General features: G+C 45.4%; 1 protein-coding gene across 1 annotated transcript in view; it reads left to right on the plus strand.

The window, feature by feature from the left end:
- The window catches only part of LOC125720552 (adhesion G protein-coupled receptor A3-like), a 30026-nt gene that overhangs the window by 7612 nt on the left and 3402 nt on the right, over positions 1 to 19012 (plus strand). The window contains 15 exon segments of the mRNA XM_048996085.1: positions 2073 to 2144; positions 6421 to 6492; positions 6909 to 6980; positions 8057 to 8217; positions 9085 to 9292; positions 9607 to 9771; positions 10866 to 11073; positions 12201 to 12350; positions 14084 to 14215; positions 14756 to 14956; positions 15501 to 15687; positions 16612 to 16817; positions 16907 to 17031; positions 17958 to 18081; positions 18706 to 18851. Of these exon segments, the coding sequence (XP_048852042.1) occupies positions 2073 to 2144; positions 6421 to 6492; positions 6909 to 6980; positions 8057 to 8217; positions 9085 to 9292; positions 9607 to 9771; positions 10866 to 11073; positions 12201 to 12350; positions 14084 to 14215; positions 14756 to 14956; positions 15501 to 15687; positions 16612 to 16817; positions 16907 to 17031; positions 17958 to 18081; positions 18706 to 18851 (2229 nt within the window).

A 19012-nucleotide genomic window follows, 5' to 3' on the forward strand; every position in this document is an offset into this window, starting at 1 on the left:
CCCCCCAGCCACACCTAACCTTGTGCAGAAGACACACTCTGTCCAAGCCTGAAATGACTTAGCACTTTGTCTGGATGCTTGTCGCCATGACATCACTCAGAGGTGCAACTATACTGATGTTTCGTCTAGACTGACAGACACACCCTTGGCTACTGAAGCCGGAGCAGGACTTGGATTAAAAATTGGCCCTGTGCTTTGGGATTCCCCATAGTACACTTTTCCTGGGAGGGGGGAAGCGGGGGTCCCATGATGGATTTTGCCAATTGGGGTGGGTTTGTCAGCCCGTACACCCATCGCCCCCCTGGGAAAATGCCTGGTATGTCAGATGGCCAGTCCTGCAGCTGTTAGGGTGATACGCAGAGAGGTATAGGAATGGCTGTGAAAGTTCACGCCTTCCTTGTGATGAGGCTGCATCACCATGAGGCCTTCCGTAACCCCGGGGGGGGGTCAAACATTCGTCAGTCCCCCCAGCAGCAATCGAGCGTGCGTCATAGTAAATCTCTGAGACTGACAAACAGACTCGGTGCAGTGTCCCTTGCTAAAATGTGGGGAAATGGTGCTTTTCTTCCATTGTCAACAAGCCAACAAGCAAGTAAATCAATGGCGTATCTCATTTGGAGCAGGGGAGAGATGATCGGCCCTGCACCTCTAGAGGTGATGGGTTACTTTTGTTTTACAAAGCACTTTTATTCAAAGTGACATGCATTTTGAGATGGCAGGGTAAGTCAGTGCCTGGAGCAATTGGGGGGGGGGGCGGTTAAGGACCTCGCTCAAGGGCCCAATGGTGAAACCACTCAGTCGACACTAGCATTTGAACCGGTGACCTTCTCATCACAGGTGCAGAGGTGCACAGATAAAGCTCGCCGATGTACGTACTGTTTCCGGACCTTGAAACCTTGGCTCTCTGGCCGCCACAATGAATTATGAAGTTCTCTTCGAGTCTGTGTCTAGTTAGGCGACGGCTACTGATGTCACTCTTTCGCAGGAGGGAACAGCCAATGAGAATCGCCGAAGGACGGCCAGATGGCATAAATGGATCAATGACAGTCGAGCTTAAAAGCCCCTCCCGTTCTCTCCTGAGCCTGTGAGCGCTGGCAGACTTTCAGTCGGGCCAATAATGCGGCGTGTCCGCCAGGATTCCCCCCGGCACTTTACACGATTGCCAGCCAATTAGGACGAGAGTGTTACAGACAGTTCAGCCCTCTCCCTCTCTCTCTACCCTCACTGCTATTTCATATTTTATGAGCCAGTTTGATAATTTTGCAAGCAAGGGGGGTTTTTTGTTTGCGGTTGCCCACACAAAATATCACTTCGTGGCCCTCACCATCCCTACTGTAGCAAACACATCTGGGAGATGGATAGGGCTAGTCCCAGAGGTGTGAGGGTCAGTGGTGAACATATATATATGTGTGTGTGTGTGTGTGTCTATAAGCGCCGTTCTATTCATTTAATTGTCCAATTAGCTTTAAGCGCACTTGTCCCGTAATCAAATCCTGCCGAGAATTAGGCTGCCCTACGATTGCCACCTGTTCACGTACGTATTTTTGACAATCTACAAACCGCTGTTGTTGCAAAAAGACAAGATCATGGGCGGATTTTCGAAAAGGGAAATTTCAGAAAATGTATCTGATCCTGAACCAACAGGTCAAGAGCAACGTGATACGTGTTATAGGTACGAGCCGCTTAGTATTATACGCTAATCAGAGGTGTGCTATGGGATAATTACCTTATGACAAGTGGTCCGTGGTAGAAAAAAAGGCTTTGAAAAACTGCTGCAATGTAGTGACTGTTAGTGAGCAACGGAGGGGGGGCGGCGGGCAAATGCGTGGTTTGCATGGTGGTGAACGCTGTCGCTGTTCGTGCACCATGGTAATACTACACCCCAAATCATGCTCGCATCGCTTTCATAAATAATCAGATCCCCTGTAGGATGCGTCATGTGATCACCTTTGTTTGCGTGTGTATATTTGCTTCACAAACAACAGCAACGGAAGAATTCCTGACGTGGAGGATACGGTTTATGCTGTGTCACGTCCATCGGGTCCTGATGTTGCATTCTCCGTGTTCCACAGGGATATTCGGAATAACCTCATCAGTCACATCCAGCCGGGGGCGTTCGCTGGACTCCTGGCACTGAAGAGGCTGTAAGTATTCCGGACGAACCGGGTTTTTGCCGTGGGAGGAGGTTAAATCACTTGGCGAGCTCTGATTCTGCCAAGTAAAGATAACATCACGGACCTTGGCGGAAAGTGGACATCGCAGCGAGCTGAGGGACTGGGGTGTTTCCCTGTCTCTTCTGCCCCTGACGGAAATGTCTTGGCGCATGATGTATTCATATTTCAGGTAGATTCTGGCAGCTGGCAGTTGGCTCTTTTGACTGATCGAACAGCTTCTCCTTCGGAGGTCGTCGCCGGGCAGATGTGGCCCCTCGTGTCACCTCTTCATTAGGTCACTGAAAAAAGCACCGGCTCAGTTGATGGCTGTGAATTCCTGCCTGACTGCGGCGCCGCCTGGAGGCCAGCGTTCTCAGTGCGCTTCGTTTTCTTGCAGGCAGGATCTCCTCTTTCGGGGGGACAATTTTGATTAACGCGATTGTTTGTTGTTTTCCTTCCCATTCTGACAGGCTGATCAGATGGAGGGGGCCCCCTGGTGGCCACTGGGTTCTAAGCAGCCGTTTAATTGGCTTATGCCTTGGGCCACCACTGCTTGTATTTTCTTTATATATGTATATATATATATATACACATACAGAATGGAGAATTTATTTGAAATACACATGAAAAGCTTTTCATGCATTTCAAGGCACAACAGAACAGTGAATAATAATAAGAGCTGCAATATTGCGAGGAAGGGAGGAGTATCTTGTCTTTTCATGGAGATCGAGGCCTCCTCCTTCGAGTTTCTCCTTTGTCGTCATCTCGATTTCCACGCCTGTCTCTTCTCACCATTCGTTGAGGTGCCACCACCTTCACTGGTCAACTGTGCCCCTTACAGCTTTTAATAACCGCTCTCCTGCTTGTTCCTGCCTCCTTAAATGGAAAGGAGTGGAGGGGGGGGCAAGGGCGATTCTAGGATTTTTCAGGGTGAGTGGTGCAAAAGAGGTACCATGATTCATACAGAGGGGCCGGACTTATCATTAGCCAATGGCATGTTTTGAATCACTGAGTGACAGGGATGAGTGGACTCCATGGGCCAATAAGCTTTCAATTGTGGTCAATGCCTCCTTGTCCCCGTATGTAGCCCCAAGAAAAAACGTTTAGCTCCATCGTCTTTCGAGGTTGGGAAATGTTCGGATCATTTTATATTATTGTATTTATAAATGCCCAGGAGCCAGATATTCATGATTTGCTGCAGCTGTCCACTTTCCGTAGGGGCTAGTCCAAAATGCCTGCCATGCGACCCCTTGGCATTAGGAAGGCGGAGCTAGAAGCCCCTAGCGTGGTAGAGGAAAGCGTACAGGCGGCCAGAGACAGGTCTGGCACCATCAACATGCCCCGCATGCTCAACCCCCCCAGCACTGGAGCAGAAGGCGTAATTAGCTGCCTGAACCGGCGACCCGTACCCCCGGCCGAGATCGGACACCTTAAATCGAGGGAGCGATGTTATAACGCAACCTGTCATCACCTGCGCGTGTGTCTCTGGGTGAGCGCGACTCTCAGTGCAGGTAGAAGTCGGCCGTTGGAATCACGGAAATGTCGTGCAGCGGTAATGGTGTCACTGTCCAGAGCAGAGCCTGACCTTTAGTCTGGTTAACAGTAACATTTCGTACCCTTTTCTGTTTTAAAGCCTTTTAATAAAAGTGAAATTAATCGTCATGGGAGAAACACTGTGAGTAGCCGACCGGTTTGACCCTCTTCCCACCGGTTCATACCGGTTCTCACCAGTTCGCATCCCAGAGAGGGGGCGCTTCACTAGGACTCTCGAGCACGTTAAGCATCCAAATAACACCAGTGAAACATCCAGCTGAATAAATTAGCAAAACAACAACAAAAAAATAAATTAATAAATACAACGGCTAATTGTAAATTTTGAAAGAGAGGCTATTTCTAAATAGTGAAAACTAATTCTAAACCTTTTTTTTTTTTGAGATTTCCCTCTGTTATAAAACGTAAAATAAAAATTCTCAGACAGGGTTTAAGAGTTTGCCCCCCAAGTGATGTTCATTGCGGACATTAATGCGATGGCCTGAGTGCATTGATAATAGTCAATAGGAGCTTCTTGCCCATGACCTCAAGGTTAATCCAAAATGTCTGTACCCTGCTCTCGCCAGCGAACGTGGTTCGGGATTTGCCTGAGGGCGATGAAGGTACCGTTTGGCCTTCCAAAGAACATGCTGTCCTAATTATTTTAGTCCTTACAAAGCTCAGCTCTCTACATGCGCTCTTTTTACCCAGCTTCCAACATCTGGTTTCTGTCATTCAGTGCTTAACGCGATTCAGTTGTAATACACAGTTATTTTATAGCGAGCGTTATGCTCCCTTGAAACAGAGTGTTTATTTGAATCTTTTAGCAGTGTTACCCTCATGTTAACCAGTGTTACCTGGTTAAATCCCGCGATTGGTTTCCTGGAAGAGTCCGGAGTTGTGCTTTCGTAATCAGTGATGCGTAGAGGGTGAGATGCACCTTATGCGTGTTGTCCTGTTTTTGGAGGTGGCATTCCCAGGAACGCTGGCCTCCTTGGGAACGAGTCAGTTGGACTCAGTTGGATTCAATTCAGCTTTATTGTGACTCCTGTAGCTGGTGTAACAAGTTTAAAATAGAATAATGGAATGGAATAGTATAATAATATAATAAATAATGAAGTAGATATGTTAAGGTATAAACACTGCGTTTTGTAAACAACTGCAATAGGCAATGGATAATGCAGCACATATGTCAGATAAAGAATCACACCTTATCATAAGTATCATACCTTCAGGCCAAGCCTGAAGACCAGGATGCCCCTAATGCTCATCTGCATTCTCTTGTTTTGTGGTCCCATGACCTGATTCTATACACCTTTTTGTTTCTTCGTCTGCTGCTATGAGAAAACGATGTCACCTTTAGGGTAAAAGGCACAATTGAAGGCGATGGGGACTCGGGTAGTCTGGCTTTTTTTGGTTCACCCTCACATGTCTTCTATGCCTCGTTAATAAAACATCGGCTGGGCGTGAGTAGGTGAGACCCAGCCAACAGGAGACGTTGGACTAGCCCTCCTCAGAAAAGCAGCGAAAGGCACGGCTGCTCTCAGTGAATTACTGTCTTGGAAGTTTTGAAGATCAAGCCAGACAAGGAGAAGCATTCACGCCTTGAGTGTCAGGGCTGTGCTTTGGCCGTGGGCTAGACAGTAAGCAAGTAAGTAATTTATTTATTTATAAAGCGCTTATCTCAGAGAAAAAGACACAAAGCGCAAAACTCCTGGCACTCACCCTCGTACTCACGCCCAGCCCGATGTCCAAAGTTATAACACATAAGCACATATAGGGATGGATGTTGATATTAGAGTATGATGTCTCTTTGGCTTGGAGGAAGTAGCTGATTCGTAGTGGAACTTTGCGTTGTACACCAAAGTGTATTCCTTGAGTATCTCTCCATTTCGCTAATTATTACGAATTTTTTTAATGCATCGAGATCCATATCGCAGCATGCGTTCGCATGTTTGCCAAGCTCAGCTCTCGGTATTCGCTGATAAGGCTGTAGTTGACTGTCACTTTTCTTTTCCAGAATCTAGGGCCACAAGTAGATTAATTGCCTTTGATGTTTACAATGTTCATCACAAGTAGTTCATCTTAAGCCCGAAGGCAGGAAGTTCAGTGAGACATTTTCACGAGCGTTTAGCTGTTATTTGACTTACATTTACATTTACAGTAGTTTAAGCAGGATGTTGAAGTGCTTCAGCTAAAGCAAATGTATTTTTCATGTCCACATTATAGCACAGACATATCATTTAATATTCTTATTCCCTGCATAGGACATTCCACTGAACTGGTATGTAATACTACATGCAATCCTTCTATCATCCTGAAATCCAGCCATTTATTTTTGTCCTCTGTACAGGAAATGATGTTTTTGCTCGTATATCTTGGACTATGCATGCAATTCTATTAAGTCCTGCTGTTCCTTAAAGGTGACATTTAGGAGTTTCAAGACATATGCACATATGTATGGAGGTGACCTTACCAACTTCATTTCCCTATCAAATAAAAATTTTAATCAATATTAAAAAAAAAATAACTGCCTGGATCTCGGGAGAGTATGAAACTGTATGATCTGGGATTTACTCACATAGAGATAGCAAATGTTTCCATAAGAGGTCACGTGCCTTGCGAACGTGGAGCCTGTCCGAGAGGCACATGGCACGAAGCAGGCAACAGCACGCTTTATTTTGGATTTATTTTTTTTTGGAAATATAACCCTCCTGTCTTCCTCCTCTCCTTCCAGAGACTTGTCAAACAATAGACTCGGCTGCCTACATGCGGACATGTTTGCCGATCTCCCAGGTCTTGTTAGATTGTGAGTAATTCGAATTTACTGACTCATAACACAGTTTGTCTGGAGTAACACTTGATCATTTATGACATCATTTATTTTTAGGCTTAGCAGCCTGTAAAATCACACCTATATTTTATACTATCCAGAATAAATATTCACCAGACCGCAGGGCAGAACAGTTATGCTGGGGATACGATACTGTGACCTTTTACTTATGAGACCAGTTCTTTAATTGCTATTACACTGGGCCCCATAAAATGAAATAAAAACTCAGGATCTCTCCTGGAGATGGTATTAGACGCACATCATTCTTGTTTCATTACACTGCCCCCATACAGTGTGAAGTAATTAACTTTTTCAACTACTGTAGGTCAGCCATTCATTAAGGGGGCAAAACAAGGCCCTTTTTAATTTGATTCTGAATTTCTGCCTTTCAGGAATCTCTCAGGGAACCTGTTTGCGTCTTTCTCCCCAGGAGCCTTTGACAGGCTCGGGTCTTTGAAGTCGGTGTAAGTTTCACTCCGTCGTGTTGTTTTTGGCTAACAAACTTTACCCTGCAATGTTAGAAAGTTTGAAATTGCGCGCATTCCGGCTTGTGATGATGGAAGACTGATTGCGTTTGTTGAACAAAAATGATGCAATGTTCTCGCTTGTTAGCTGGGAAAACAACGTATGCGAAACTTCCAGAGAACTTTCATCTGCATTAAGGGAATAATTTCAATCGGTTATTCCAATCAGTGACAATCGGGTGTGAGTTATGTTCCTCCTTATGAAAACACACTTGTCATTATCAGAGCCGGTTCCCCATGACTGGGGGGTTTGTGGATGTGAATTATCGAAAGCGGTTTTTGAGGATGTCAGAAAAAGAGCTGTCAAAAAGAGCTTATGAGAATGAAAAGCGTTATAAAGCCCATCGGACTCCATCAATCCCCAGTCAGCCATGGAGACTAAAGTGGAAAAAATCTGACATGCTGTTACTTTTCCCAGAAGTGGTTGTCGAACAGAAATTCCTCCAGGGGTTCAGTTTCCTGCGGTAACAGCGACGGATTTGCAGAGGCATCTTGGCTAATTTCAATGTTCCTCAACCCACTGTAGGGGAAATTCTCAACAAGGGGTATTATTCATGGGAGGAGAGCGGGGAGGAAGCCAAAGAAGACGCTTCTCATCTCAAACTTGTTAAAGATACAGTAGATCCAGTTTGACCTTTATAGGCATAAATAGGAAGCATGTTTGGCCAACACCAAGCACTGAAGTTTCATCATCCCAACCATGAATTATGGTTACTGTGTTTAATATCAATGCTGAAAGTCATTTTTTTCTGTGAGTAAAATTCTCTATTATCAAGGCTAGATGAAGATCTGATGAAGTCAAAATGACACAAGGCATGGAGGTTTTTAAATATCAGCTAAAGCTTCGTCGGTGACCTTGGTAAATGTAGAGTTGAATGGCTTTTCATTCGAGGATCTAGGAGTTGCTTTCTGGTGAACTGGCAGCCCAGCAGCAGGACGTAGATTTTAAGGTAGACTCCATCCGCGGGTCTTATTGCCCTGCCGAACCAGCACTCTGTGTGACCCTCGTCCCGCAGGGAGCTTCAGACGCCTTACCTCCTGTGTGACTGCAGCATGCTGTGGCTGCTGCGCTGGGCCAGGGAGAGGGCTGTCACCATGAGGGACACCCGCTGCTCATACCCGCGTCTCTTAAGGGGCCGGCCCCTGCCTTCCCTCCAGGCGGATCGCCTTACCTGTGGTAAGACACACCTAACTTTGGATCTGATTGGCTGGGAAAGGACGGGCCCGCTGTCAATCATGAAAAAACGAGCAAGCTGGGGTATTTACTAATTGTAATAACATAGCCTGACAAGTCAGATCTTTGTGCTGTTAACTTAATGTTAGTTTTAGGCTGCTGGGTTAGGGTTAGGATTTAGGCTGCTGGCTAGGGTTAGGTTTAGGCTGCTTGTTTAGGGGTTAGTTTTAGGCTGCTGGGTTAGGGTTAGACTGTTGAGTTAGGGTGAGGGTTAAACTGTTGGATTAGGGTTAGGATTATGTGTCAGGGTTAGACTGCGGGGTTAGTGCTCGCTTTAGGCATCTTGGTTTGGTTTAGACTGCTGGTTAGAGTTTTGTTTAGACTTCTGGGTCAGGCTTAGGCTTCTGGGTTAGGGTTACAGTGTTTATGCTGCAGTTTTTGGCAATGACTCCCTGTGGAAAAATTAGTTTTTCACTCGGCAGATGTCAGTATTTAAATGTGATATTTGCAAAGGATTCATCCCCTAATGATTTATCTTCTCTTTTGAATAAACCATCATATTCATTTTATGTATTTTTGTTTAGAATATATGCTAAAGAATTAAATATCACATTTGCATTGCTCTCATTAAGGGTCAATTCATCTTTGATCCTGAGCAGAATACGGTAAAATGCTGTTTTATTCAGGGTTTGGACATTGGATACTTACTTTTAGCATAACTTCTATGCCGCTGACGGAAGAGCATGCGTGTGTCCTACAGTAGGTGGGGGTCATTAATGAGGTGTTTTAATGGCCAGAAGCTGCTCGTTCATTGAAATGCTTTAGTGGTTTTCGCTGGGGTAACAAGGGCGACACCCTTTCCAATCCCAGACGCCCCTCTGGAGCTGCCTTCCTTCCAGATGATTCCATCCCAGCGGCAGATCGTGTTCCAGGGCGACAGCCTTCCGTTCAGGTGCCTCGCTTCCTATGTCGACCAGGACATGAGCGTCCTCTGGTTCCAGGATGGGAAGGAGGTGGAGGCCAGTCCCACCGAGGGCATCTCCATCGAGCGGACATTAGGCTGCTCCTACATCTCCAGGTAGGGCGTAATGGACGACTACTGTACAACTAGCTTACAGCTGCAATCCCAGCAATAAGGCTTCTCATGAAGTCTTGGGGTTTAATTGGGCTATTTGTTGTTGTTCTACATCATACGATCATTTCATATTTGACCTGTTTAAAGAGCTGCTTATGTTACTGGAGCGATTCAGGATGAATATCTCACTCATAGGTCCAGCGGAAGAATCACCCCTGGGAGTAGAGTGGCAGCTGGTTTTGCACGGCATCTGACTGAGTAGCCTCTCTCTCTTTCCTCTCCCTCCCTCCATCCCTCTCTCTTCTTGCCGGCTGCAGCGTGCTCACCATCTCCAATGTCCAGCCGGACTCGACGGGCAGCTGGGAGTGCCTGGTGAGCACCCGGCGTGGGAACAGCACACGTGCCGTCCACGTGATGGTTCTGGAGAGGTCCGCTGAACATTGCCCACCTGATATGGTGACCAACAACAAGGGCAAGTTCAGGTGAGGGCACAGGGGGTTGTCAGGGAAGGACTGCTGTTATCGGAAATATCCGAATACTCCGTCATCTGCTGCAGTTTTGTGCAGTGGAGGACCTTCGTGTATGTCTTTAACGTAAACGTGGCAGCTACATGGTAAGTATTTAATAACAATAATGTTGTTTATTGTTGATCTAACCTTTCCTGCTATAAATGTGACGCGACTTCTTCTATCTTAGCTCATCAGTGACATCTACTGGTGAATCATCGCTAGTCCATCTCTTCTGTCCAGTACTGTAATATCATTTATTACTTTTTATGGCACCCGTACCAGAACCTGTGACCAATACCTCAGAGGTCCAGGAACATCTCTGGATGCTGCTGAAGTAAAACCAAATTAAACATACTTTTAATCTTAAGATGGGGATTTCAAATCACCGTGATATTTTACATTGGAGAAGATTCACTATTAGTTCGGCTGCTTATCTCCTTACGACCCAGTGAATTTGCATTCAGGGCAGACAGAAAGTCTTTGAGATGCTTGGCTAATTCTGTAAAAATGTTGCAAGTTAGTAGTTTCACAACAAAACAAGCAACATTTAACATATCTGCACATTTTCTTTTCATTAAACGTGGTGATTTTTTTTGTTTTGACCAACTCATTCAATTCTGTTATTACCATTTTGCTGTTAATTGCAATTAGAGTCATTAGAGTCATTCTAAATAGAAATGTTTGGTGTTTTATTTAATTGCAAAGGTGTTATTAATGAAGAAGTACCCGATGGATCTGCCTGTCAATTAACTTTTTAACACGGAACAGCCTTTTGGAAGTATAATTTGGGTTTCAATTTATTTAACTCAAAGCTACTGGTTGTTCCTAATATATATATATATATATATATATATATATATATATATATATATATATATATATATATGAAACAAATGAATAAAATAATGATTTTCGTTATAAAACCCAAAAGAAAACACTCCTGATATTTTTCCTGAATTAGGCAAGCAGCGAAATATTACGGAGAATAAATTATGAACTGATTATCAGCAGAATGCATGGAGGGGTTAATTATTATCAGGGTTAATTATCATTATTGTTGTTTCCAGGTGGCCGTGGACTCTGGCTGGGATAACAGCCTATCTGCCCTGCAGCCGGGTGAGCATGAGCTCAGGAATCGGCATCTACGGCAGCGTCCCCGGAGAGGAGATCAGGGCCTGGCGGCGGTGCGAGCGGGACGGCATCTGGGCCCAGGGCAACTACTCAAGCTGCCAGTATCTGAAGGACGTCACCCGTGTGCTCTTCATCATCAACCAGGTCACAGCGAATTTGAGATATAATCACTGTGTGGGAAAGCGCCCCACTCTGCCGTCCCTACTGGCCGAAATTGTGTGAACGCTTTTAGAGATCGCAGAACTTTATTCAATTGTTGCTCCAGTTACTTGTTTAATCATCGAATGTATGATTTTTACAAATAACGTGCACAGTATGATAAGGAACTTGAACAGCAGTTAAATAAAGTTGTGCCGTCTCTAAAATTTGGCAGTGTCGGCACAATTTTTTGCAATTCGCTGTACGCAGAAGATTGATACGTTGCTTCGTAAACAATGCAGTGCGATCGGGTGAAGAACAATGATCAAGGCTTAATGTGGACCCGATTTTCATTGTTAAAAACATAAATAAATGCAACATAATGGGGGATGAAAGCAAGTTCAGGTGGGGGGGGAGTGGATATTCAATCACGCACATAATCAAACACATAGCCAACCCCCCAGTAGGCTTGCTTAGTGAGGTCAGTGGGGCCCATCAGAAGTTTCTGTAGTTCAGCATCTCCTTGATGACTTACGGCCAGAAATCCTCCTCTGATTAGAGTCACTGACATCAGAGATCAACTGAACGCACCCTCAAGTCGCCTGTCAATGCGACAGCCGCAGTGTGAAGGTTGATTAGGAGCTGCCGGATTTCACTAAGGTATTCTTTATTGACGTGAGCAAATGCCGTGTCATTTTCAGGTCTAAGGTTAATGCATGCGTGCCCATATTTTACCACATAAAGGAGCAGATGGTGCATTTTCATACTACTTCAGAAATCCTACTTTGAAAAAAAAAATGCGAAGATCGTACACGGTCTTCAAAACTGGGCTGTTTAAGGCTGGAAATCCAGATCACCAAGAGAAGCTTGGCGCCCGAGGATTTTCTCTAATTCACGGTCCCTGAGTGAAATACCCTCTACACTTCACTGCATCTTCCCGAGTGAATTCGTTTTCAGTGTATTTGTTTCTCAGAATGTGAATCTGTAGCAAAACCAGATTTTTTGTGGCCAATGATTAGTAGATGATTATTACCAGTAGGTGCTCCACTGAGCACGTGAAGTTCATGCCTGTATATATATCAGCCAATGCCTTTGACGAGGGACAATCAACAGATGCTGGTCACCTTCCCCAGATGCCCCTGAACCTCACCAACGCAGGGACCATCGCCAGGCAGCTGCTCTTCTACACCGAGGAGGCTACCAGCTTCTTCGATAAGATGGACATCATCTTTGTGGCTGAAATGATTGAGAAATTTGGCAAGTTTGCTGGGATGTATAAGGAGGTGGGTTCTGCGGATTATTCCTTGAAGATGGCTTGGTCAACCGTATTTTGACGAGCGACTATTGCTATGTGATCACGTATAAGATGTGAGCCCCCGGTGTTGCATGGCACCTTGGGTCCTCCTCATCTTGGGTCCTCAAACTTGGGTTGAGACACTGTTTCAATGAAGTTTCTGAGAATCTAGTGACGTGTGGTGAACAGAACATCAATTTTCATTTGACTGTGGAGGAAACCTACATGTACTTAGATACGGCTGAAATAATTTCAGCGCTATTTAATGCGATAAGAATAGTCAGTAGGTGAAGTTTAACGATTTTCTCACTTCGGTTCTGAAGCACAGTTTCCAAAGTGTGTTTTTTTTTTATCAAATAGAGAATAATTAGTAGAGAACCCAGAGCAGTTTTAAGGTAAGACTCTGGCTCCTCTAGCATAGTCTGGCCTCAGGATGTGCGGAACAGATAAATCACAGCTTGAGAGTTTTACCTGCACCGGTTCGCTGTCCTCCATGCAGATGGTAAAACGCCGTATTTTGTCGTTACCCTTGTGTTTCTGACCCCGGAATCCGATGCCGCTGCTCGCTGTGGTGTGGAGAGGCTGAATTTGCCACTCCTCTTCATGGTAATGATTTTGAGGGAGCCACCTGCCCTTAGCTCTCAGAGATGAAGGCCCAGGCGAGCAGGTGGAGGGAGATGATGGATCTTGAGAGGGGTCATTACCTGCGGCTCACTCCGCTTATCAGTTGTCTGCCCTCAGACAGCTGGGGTACATGGGGTCCAGGCATGTGGCTCCGCTGTGTCACATGACCAAGGTTTAACCCTAACGCTCCCACACTACCCCACTAACTTCTGCCACTCAACCAGTTGAAATACTACGCTAAATCTCCTTTTAACTACCTCCCTGCTGACATTCCCAATTCTCCTGCCACAGAGGGCAGCTTTACTCTTCTGAAACAATGAACAGCTCCCCCTGCTGGCTTTCTGGACGAGCTGCATGTTTGTCTCCCCCATCTTTTGCTTCTTTTATCATTTATTTCGCCTTTTCACTTACTGAGGAACCCCGCACCCCAATATAACCAATAGCTTTTCCTCAAACCTGATGCCCGTTTAATTTTCATCTGTGATTGGCCCTGTCTTATGGCTTCTGCTCAAAACCCCCCATCCATTCCTCCTGTCTCAGCATCATGTGGTCCCATATACCCTCATGTGAATGGGTTTACTACCCCCACTCCATCCCTCTGTATGATATCCCACAATGCCTCACTGCACCTCTGTACTCATGGTCCAGCTGCTCTCAGGCCTTGTCGCATTTAATCCCCAGTGAGATTGCAGTGACAGTTACAGAGAGCATGTCGTCGGGAAGCCACAGGAGCAATTGGACCACTGTCTGGCTACCGTGCTGTGACAAGAGAGCAGACCTCATTCCAGTGGCCAAGCTACACCGGCACTGAGAGGAGAGCACCTGCAGGGGGCGCCGTCATTCTAGGGTGCAGTGACCGATCAGGGGCCACACTGCCCAGAGATACAGGGCACACTGTATTACAGTATTTCTACATCCAGTAGCTCCTAGAAATGTGGTGGCGTCATGACGGGCTACTAAAATCACACCAATGGGGAGCAGGAGAATGGTTTTGTCTTAGGAGGTAAGCCCACACGGTGATGTTTCCCAGCAGCCTTTGCTACTGTAGCGACACTGAGGTAATGTGACCTTAAACCGGTGCACTTTGCACACCCACAGCTAGGGGATGTGATGGTGGACATCGCCAGTAACCTGATGCTGGCGGACAGGGAGCTGCTGCGACTGGCCCAGCAGGAGGGGCGAGCCTGCACCCGCATTGTGCAGTGCCTGCAGAAGATCCAGGGCCACCAGGTGCGCTAGTGGAGCCTTGAAAGTTCACAGAGAACATCTGATGTGTGGTGAAGCTATTCGGTCTCTTCCGTTCATCTGGGTCCATCCATCCAATACAGGGTCACTTGAGTCACTTAATAGAGCTCCAGTCCACTATTAGGGAGCTTGTTTCAAACATTCATCATCCTTCACATAGAGAAAAGTTCCTGTGCTCTTCTGCTTGTGGCCCCATGACCTCAGATCAGTACTAACAACAAACTGGTAGACTTTGTATGTTTCCAAACAATTTTGAATACTTGGCTCAGACTAAAGAGTAAAATATAAGAACCACCCTTGTGTAAAGGGACTAAAGAATTCCTAAAGAGTAAAATATAAGAACCACCCTTGAGTAAAGGGACTAGAGAATTCCTTCCACAGCTTCAAAATTTTAGCTAATTCAACTTAAATCAGGAATCAGGCAGCCCAGGCTGGCAGAGAGCCAGAGCCATCTCAGCCATCTCTCGTCTTCTGACGTAGGACAGGGTGCACAGTGTGGTCACTGGCACACGCTTGACATTGCAGGCCTCCCGTAACATCGCCCTGGAGGCCCACATTCTCCGAGCAAGCAGCTTCGATGGCATGACCTGCATGCTGTTCCAGAAGGTGGCTCCAGATCGGGGAGCCTCCCCTGAACTTGGTGGCCGCGAGGCAGACGGGATCCTGGACAGACAGCTGAGCTTCAAGTGTGATGTGACCAGCACTAATTCCAGTGCAGCCCTCAAGGTCTGTTGGCCTCCATTGTAGCCCTTTCAGGGCTATAATATGGGCTATAGTGAGTTTTTCTAGAGAGCACTGTACCCTGATTGATTAGCTCTCTTATTAGCTTCTTGTGTTTGTGTTTGTAGTGTATTTTATAGCTCCGATTCCAATGCTAACTTGCACCACGCATTTGTTACACCGGAAAACCCTTCTTTCTCAACTTATGCTTAGTTGACTCCTTGATGTACTATCTGCACGCCTTGTACATCATATTGAGCACAAGTGCCTGCTAAATATATAAACATAAATCCAATTTTAGATGTCGCAGATATTAGCATGTAAAATAAGCCTTAGATGAGACTAACACAGGCTTTGTTCTGAACAGTAGGAGCTGAAAGTGATTGAATTTCATCAGTACCAACACTCAGGTACTAAAGAAGAAGCATTAGAGAGATGCTTTCTTAGTTCCAATCAAAAGCTTCTTTTTTAGATTTTACTGAGCTTACCATCGTTAACGGACTTGCCCACACGACATAGCTGTGATACTCCCCTCTCGCTCGTTTGCTAGAACAGCATGGCGGAAGCGTCTATCCAGCTGCCGGCCTCACTGCTCTCCCAGCTGCCGGGTTCTGGCCCAGATGACGACGTCCACAGGCTGCAGCTGCTGGCCTTCAGAAATGGGTGGCTTTTTCCATCCACCGGAAACTCGGGCAACAGGACGATCGTGGCCACACCAGTCATCCTCATCCAGATAGGTGCATGTGAAAAGCCTTACAGTAAAAGCATGTAACATGGGTCACAGGGCAAGGATAAACGCATTTACAGAGGGTCAACGAGAGTAACCTAAACGAGCACCTCTAGTGTTACTGTATATCCCGATCTTGCCGCTCCTCCTGTGTGTCACGCCCCCTCGTTAACCATGTGTGGAATCCCTGTCTTACCAGCTGTGTCTAGCCTTGTTTAACCGAGTTCATGTATTTAAGTGCTTCCCTGTGCGTCGTTCCCTAGTTCTGTCATTAACGTCATTACGTGTTTTTGCCTCGTGTTCCGTGCCGTTCGTCCAATAAATCCCTCGCTCCCCGCATCTTCGACTCCTTCTCCTGCTTCCCCTTGGGTGTGACATCTAGGTCTCAGAGCAACTGTTAAGATTTAGTTCAGGTTAGTAGCGACTATATAAACCAAAAAATAATAATACTGTATTATTTATTGTTCATTAATTTTATTATTTAGCTATTTAGCCTTATAATTCATTATAAATTCAATATAATTTATGTAGGTGACATATTTCATTACTATAATTAAAGCTACTTTATAATTTATAATTATCTACCATATATTTTATTTATCTACCATGTAATTTATTATAATTCAACTACCAAATAATTTATTACTTAGCTACCTTATATTGTATTATTTAGCTACAATGTAATTTATTTAGCTAACAAACTTTATTATAATTTAGCTACCATATCGATTATTATAATTTAATTGATTATGATTTATTATCAAAACATTTATTATTATTTAGCTACCTTATCATTAATTATTATTCAGCTACTATATCATTCATGATTATTATTATCACGTTTTGAAGTTTAAGGCTAGTGGTAGTTGGACAGACTCTTTTTTTTTTGAGTTTCTATCGTGGAATTTGCTAAGAAAGCCTGTGCGCCATGCAGATGAGAACGAGGCGGCCCTGCAGAGCCCCATGAACGTCACGCTCCGCCGACTGGGCCGCGGCTCCAACGCCACGGCCGCCCGCTGGAACGCGAGCCTGACGGACGGCCAGGGGGACTGGGAACCCGCCGGCTGCCGCCTCCTCCACGCGGACGCCAACTTCACCACCATCTCCTGTGACCAGCTTGGCGGATACGCTGTGCTGATGGTGAGGTCTGCAGTCACTGATAGGCTGCACTCTGTATATATGCAGCTTCTGATCTGCTGGGGTTGTAAAGGTATGCGTATCTTCCCCAGGACCTGAATGGAGTGCGCGGCTTCGCCTCGGACGCGGCTTCGCTGCACCCTGTGGTCTACGCCTCGGCAAGCGTCCTGCTGCTGTGTCTGCTGGTCGTCCTCGCCTCTTACGCTTTACACCACAAGTACTCGCCCCCATCTTTTTGCTGCAACGTGCTTCAGTTTTCCGCTCATCTCGTACTATTCAGATCCTGACTTAACAGGCTTTAACGCTGCATCATCTTCTGAAGCAATGGTTCTCAACCTTTTTTTTATTCAAGGACCCCTTGTGTCCAAGAAAACACATTTCCCCCCCCCCCCCCCCCCCCCCACACATGTTATAATATCATTTCTCTTGTAATTGTTCATGTTTTATAGCCTTTTCGCTTGTGTCCCGTGTTTGAAAATAGTACAAGCTATCAGACCGTCCCAAAATAACACACTTAAAACGCGCAATTATTGAACCAAGTCGCAATGATTCCCCGCCTTTCCCCTCCACCAGCTTCCATGAGACGCCGCTAACGGAATGGTTCAGTTTTAATTGTGAATTCTGGGATTCTCTGCAGCGCGGCACTCGAAGCGTATCATGCTATTTACAACCAGGAAGGAATACTGTTAGTTTCCGTGAAAAATCTTCGAATGATAAAGATGCAATATTTTATGTGTTTATCGATATAAATGTCATTGTCTCATCCTATATCATCTATCAAAAACATATTGATAGCGATGTTGTGCATTTTTCCATGCTTTTCAAGTAAATTGCACGACCGCCCTGTCCTTGCAGTCCGCTTGCGGGGCGTGCTTCTGCCCCCAGTTGAGAACCATTGTTCTAGAGGAAGTGATTTTGCCTGGTGTGTCTTCCAACAGTAATCAACTGTATTTGTGTGTGTACATTATTTTGATAACAATATAGCAAGAATTTTCAATTCAGTTCAAATCAATTCAATTCATCCATTCAGTTCATTAAATTCAATTCAATTCAACTTACATTCCTTCAGGAAGTCGTTCATGATCATGCAAGACACGTGAAAATGTGTCACACGAGCCATTCTTGTATTTCTTTGCACGCCAGGTCTGTTCAGGTCAGCCGCAAGAGTCGGCACATGCTGGGCAACACGTGTCTCCACATGTTCCTGACCTGCGCTGCGTTTGTGGGCGGCGTCACTCAGACGCACCAGCCAAGCGTCTGTCAGAGGGTGCGTATCGCCTCCGAAGGCCCCAAGTATCTTATCCGTTACATTTATATAACTTTCAGCCGCTTCGCTGAGAGTCTTAAACCAAGCACATCCTCTGGGATTTACTAGTTTAAGGACTGTGCTCCGCAGGTCCACTCCTGCAAAGCCATGTCTGCAACTTAACATCTGATCAGAGTCTTAAGATTATTCTGTCATCAAACGGACTGCCTAACATCAAGTGATGACCACAGGTACCCGTGGCATCACACAGTTGGTCTAGGAGAGCAGACCCTCATTCATCTTACTGGTGGACACTCATTTAACAGTAATTATGTTTAACAGTAATGTTAACTAGCTAGCCGGTACTATCCTGTCATTCAGCTGCTACATGCACTGTGCAACCCGTTTTGCAATATTATAGATTTCTATTATTTTACTATAGAATTTCTTGCAGGACAATCTTTTCACTGTTTCTGTTTATCGTTGGTTATTATATATATTATGGTTACTGTTTAATACTGTCTAAATATCTTTACTTATATAAATATATTTGTATGGGTTGTGCTACTGTAAACCTGCAATTTCCTTATTAAAGAATAATAAAGAATCCATCCATCCATCCATCCATCCCTTCCTTCCTTCCAGGTTGGCATTGTCTTGCACTTCTCCTCTCTGGCCACAGTTTTCTGGCTGGGAGTCACCGCACGCAACATTTATAAGCAGGTGACCTGCAAGGCCAAGAGCTCAGAAGAGTTGCATGAGCCCCCCGCCCCAGCTAAGCCTATGTTGAGGTAGGAGTACTCCCCAAACACTGGTGGGGGGGGGGGGATTTTACCAATAATATACCAAGTATTCTTTTAATTACAGTGCCTTAGAGCAGTAATTCTCCAAATTCTACACTGTGAATCACCCCAGAAAACCATACGCTCTCCATCTACCATTCTGACCCGTG

The sequence above is a fragment of the Brienomyrus brachyistius genome, chromosome 25, assembly GCF_023856365.1.
Source record: "Brienomyrus brachyistius isolate T26 chromosome 25, BBRACH_0.4, whole genome shotgun sequence".
NCBI lineage: Eukaryota > Metazoa > Chordata > Actinopteri > Osteoglossiformes > Mormyridae > Brienomyrus > Brienomyrus brachyistius.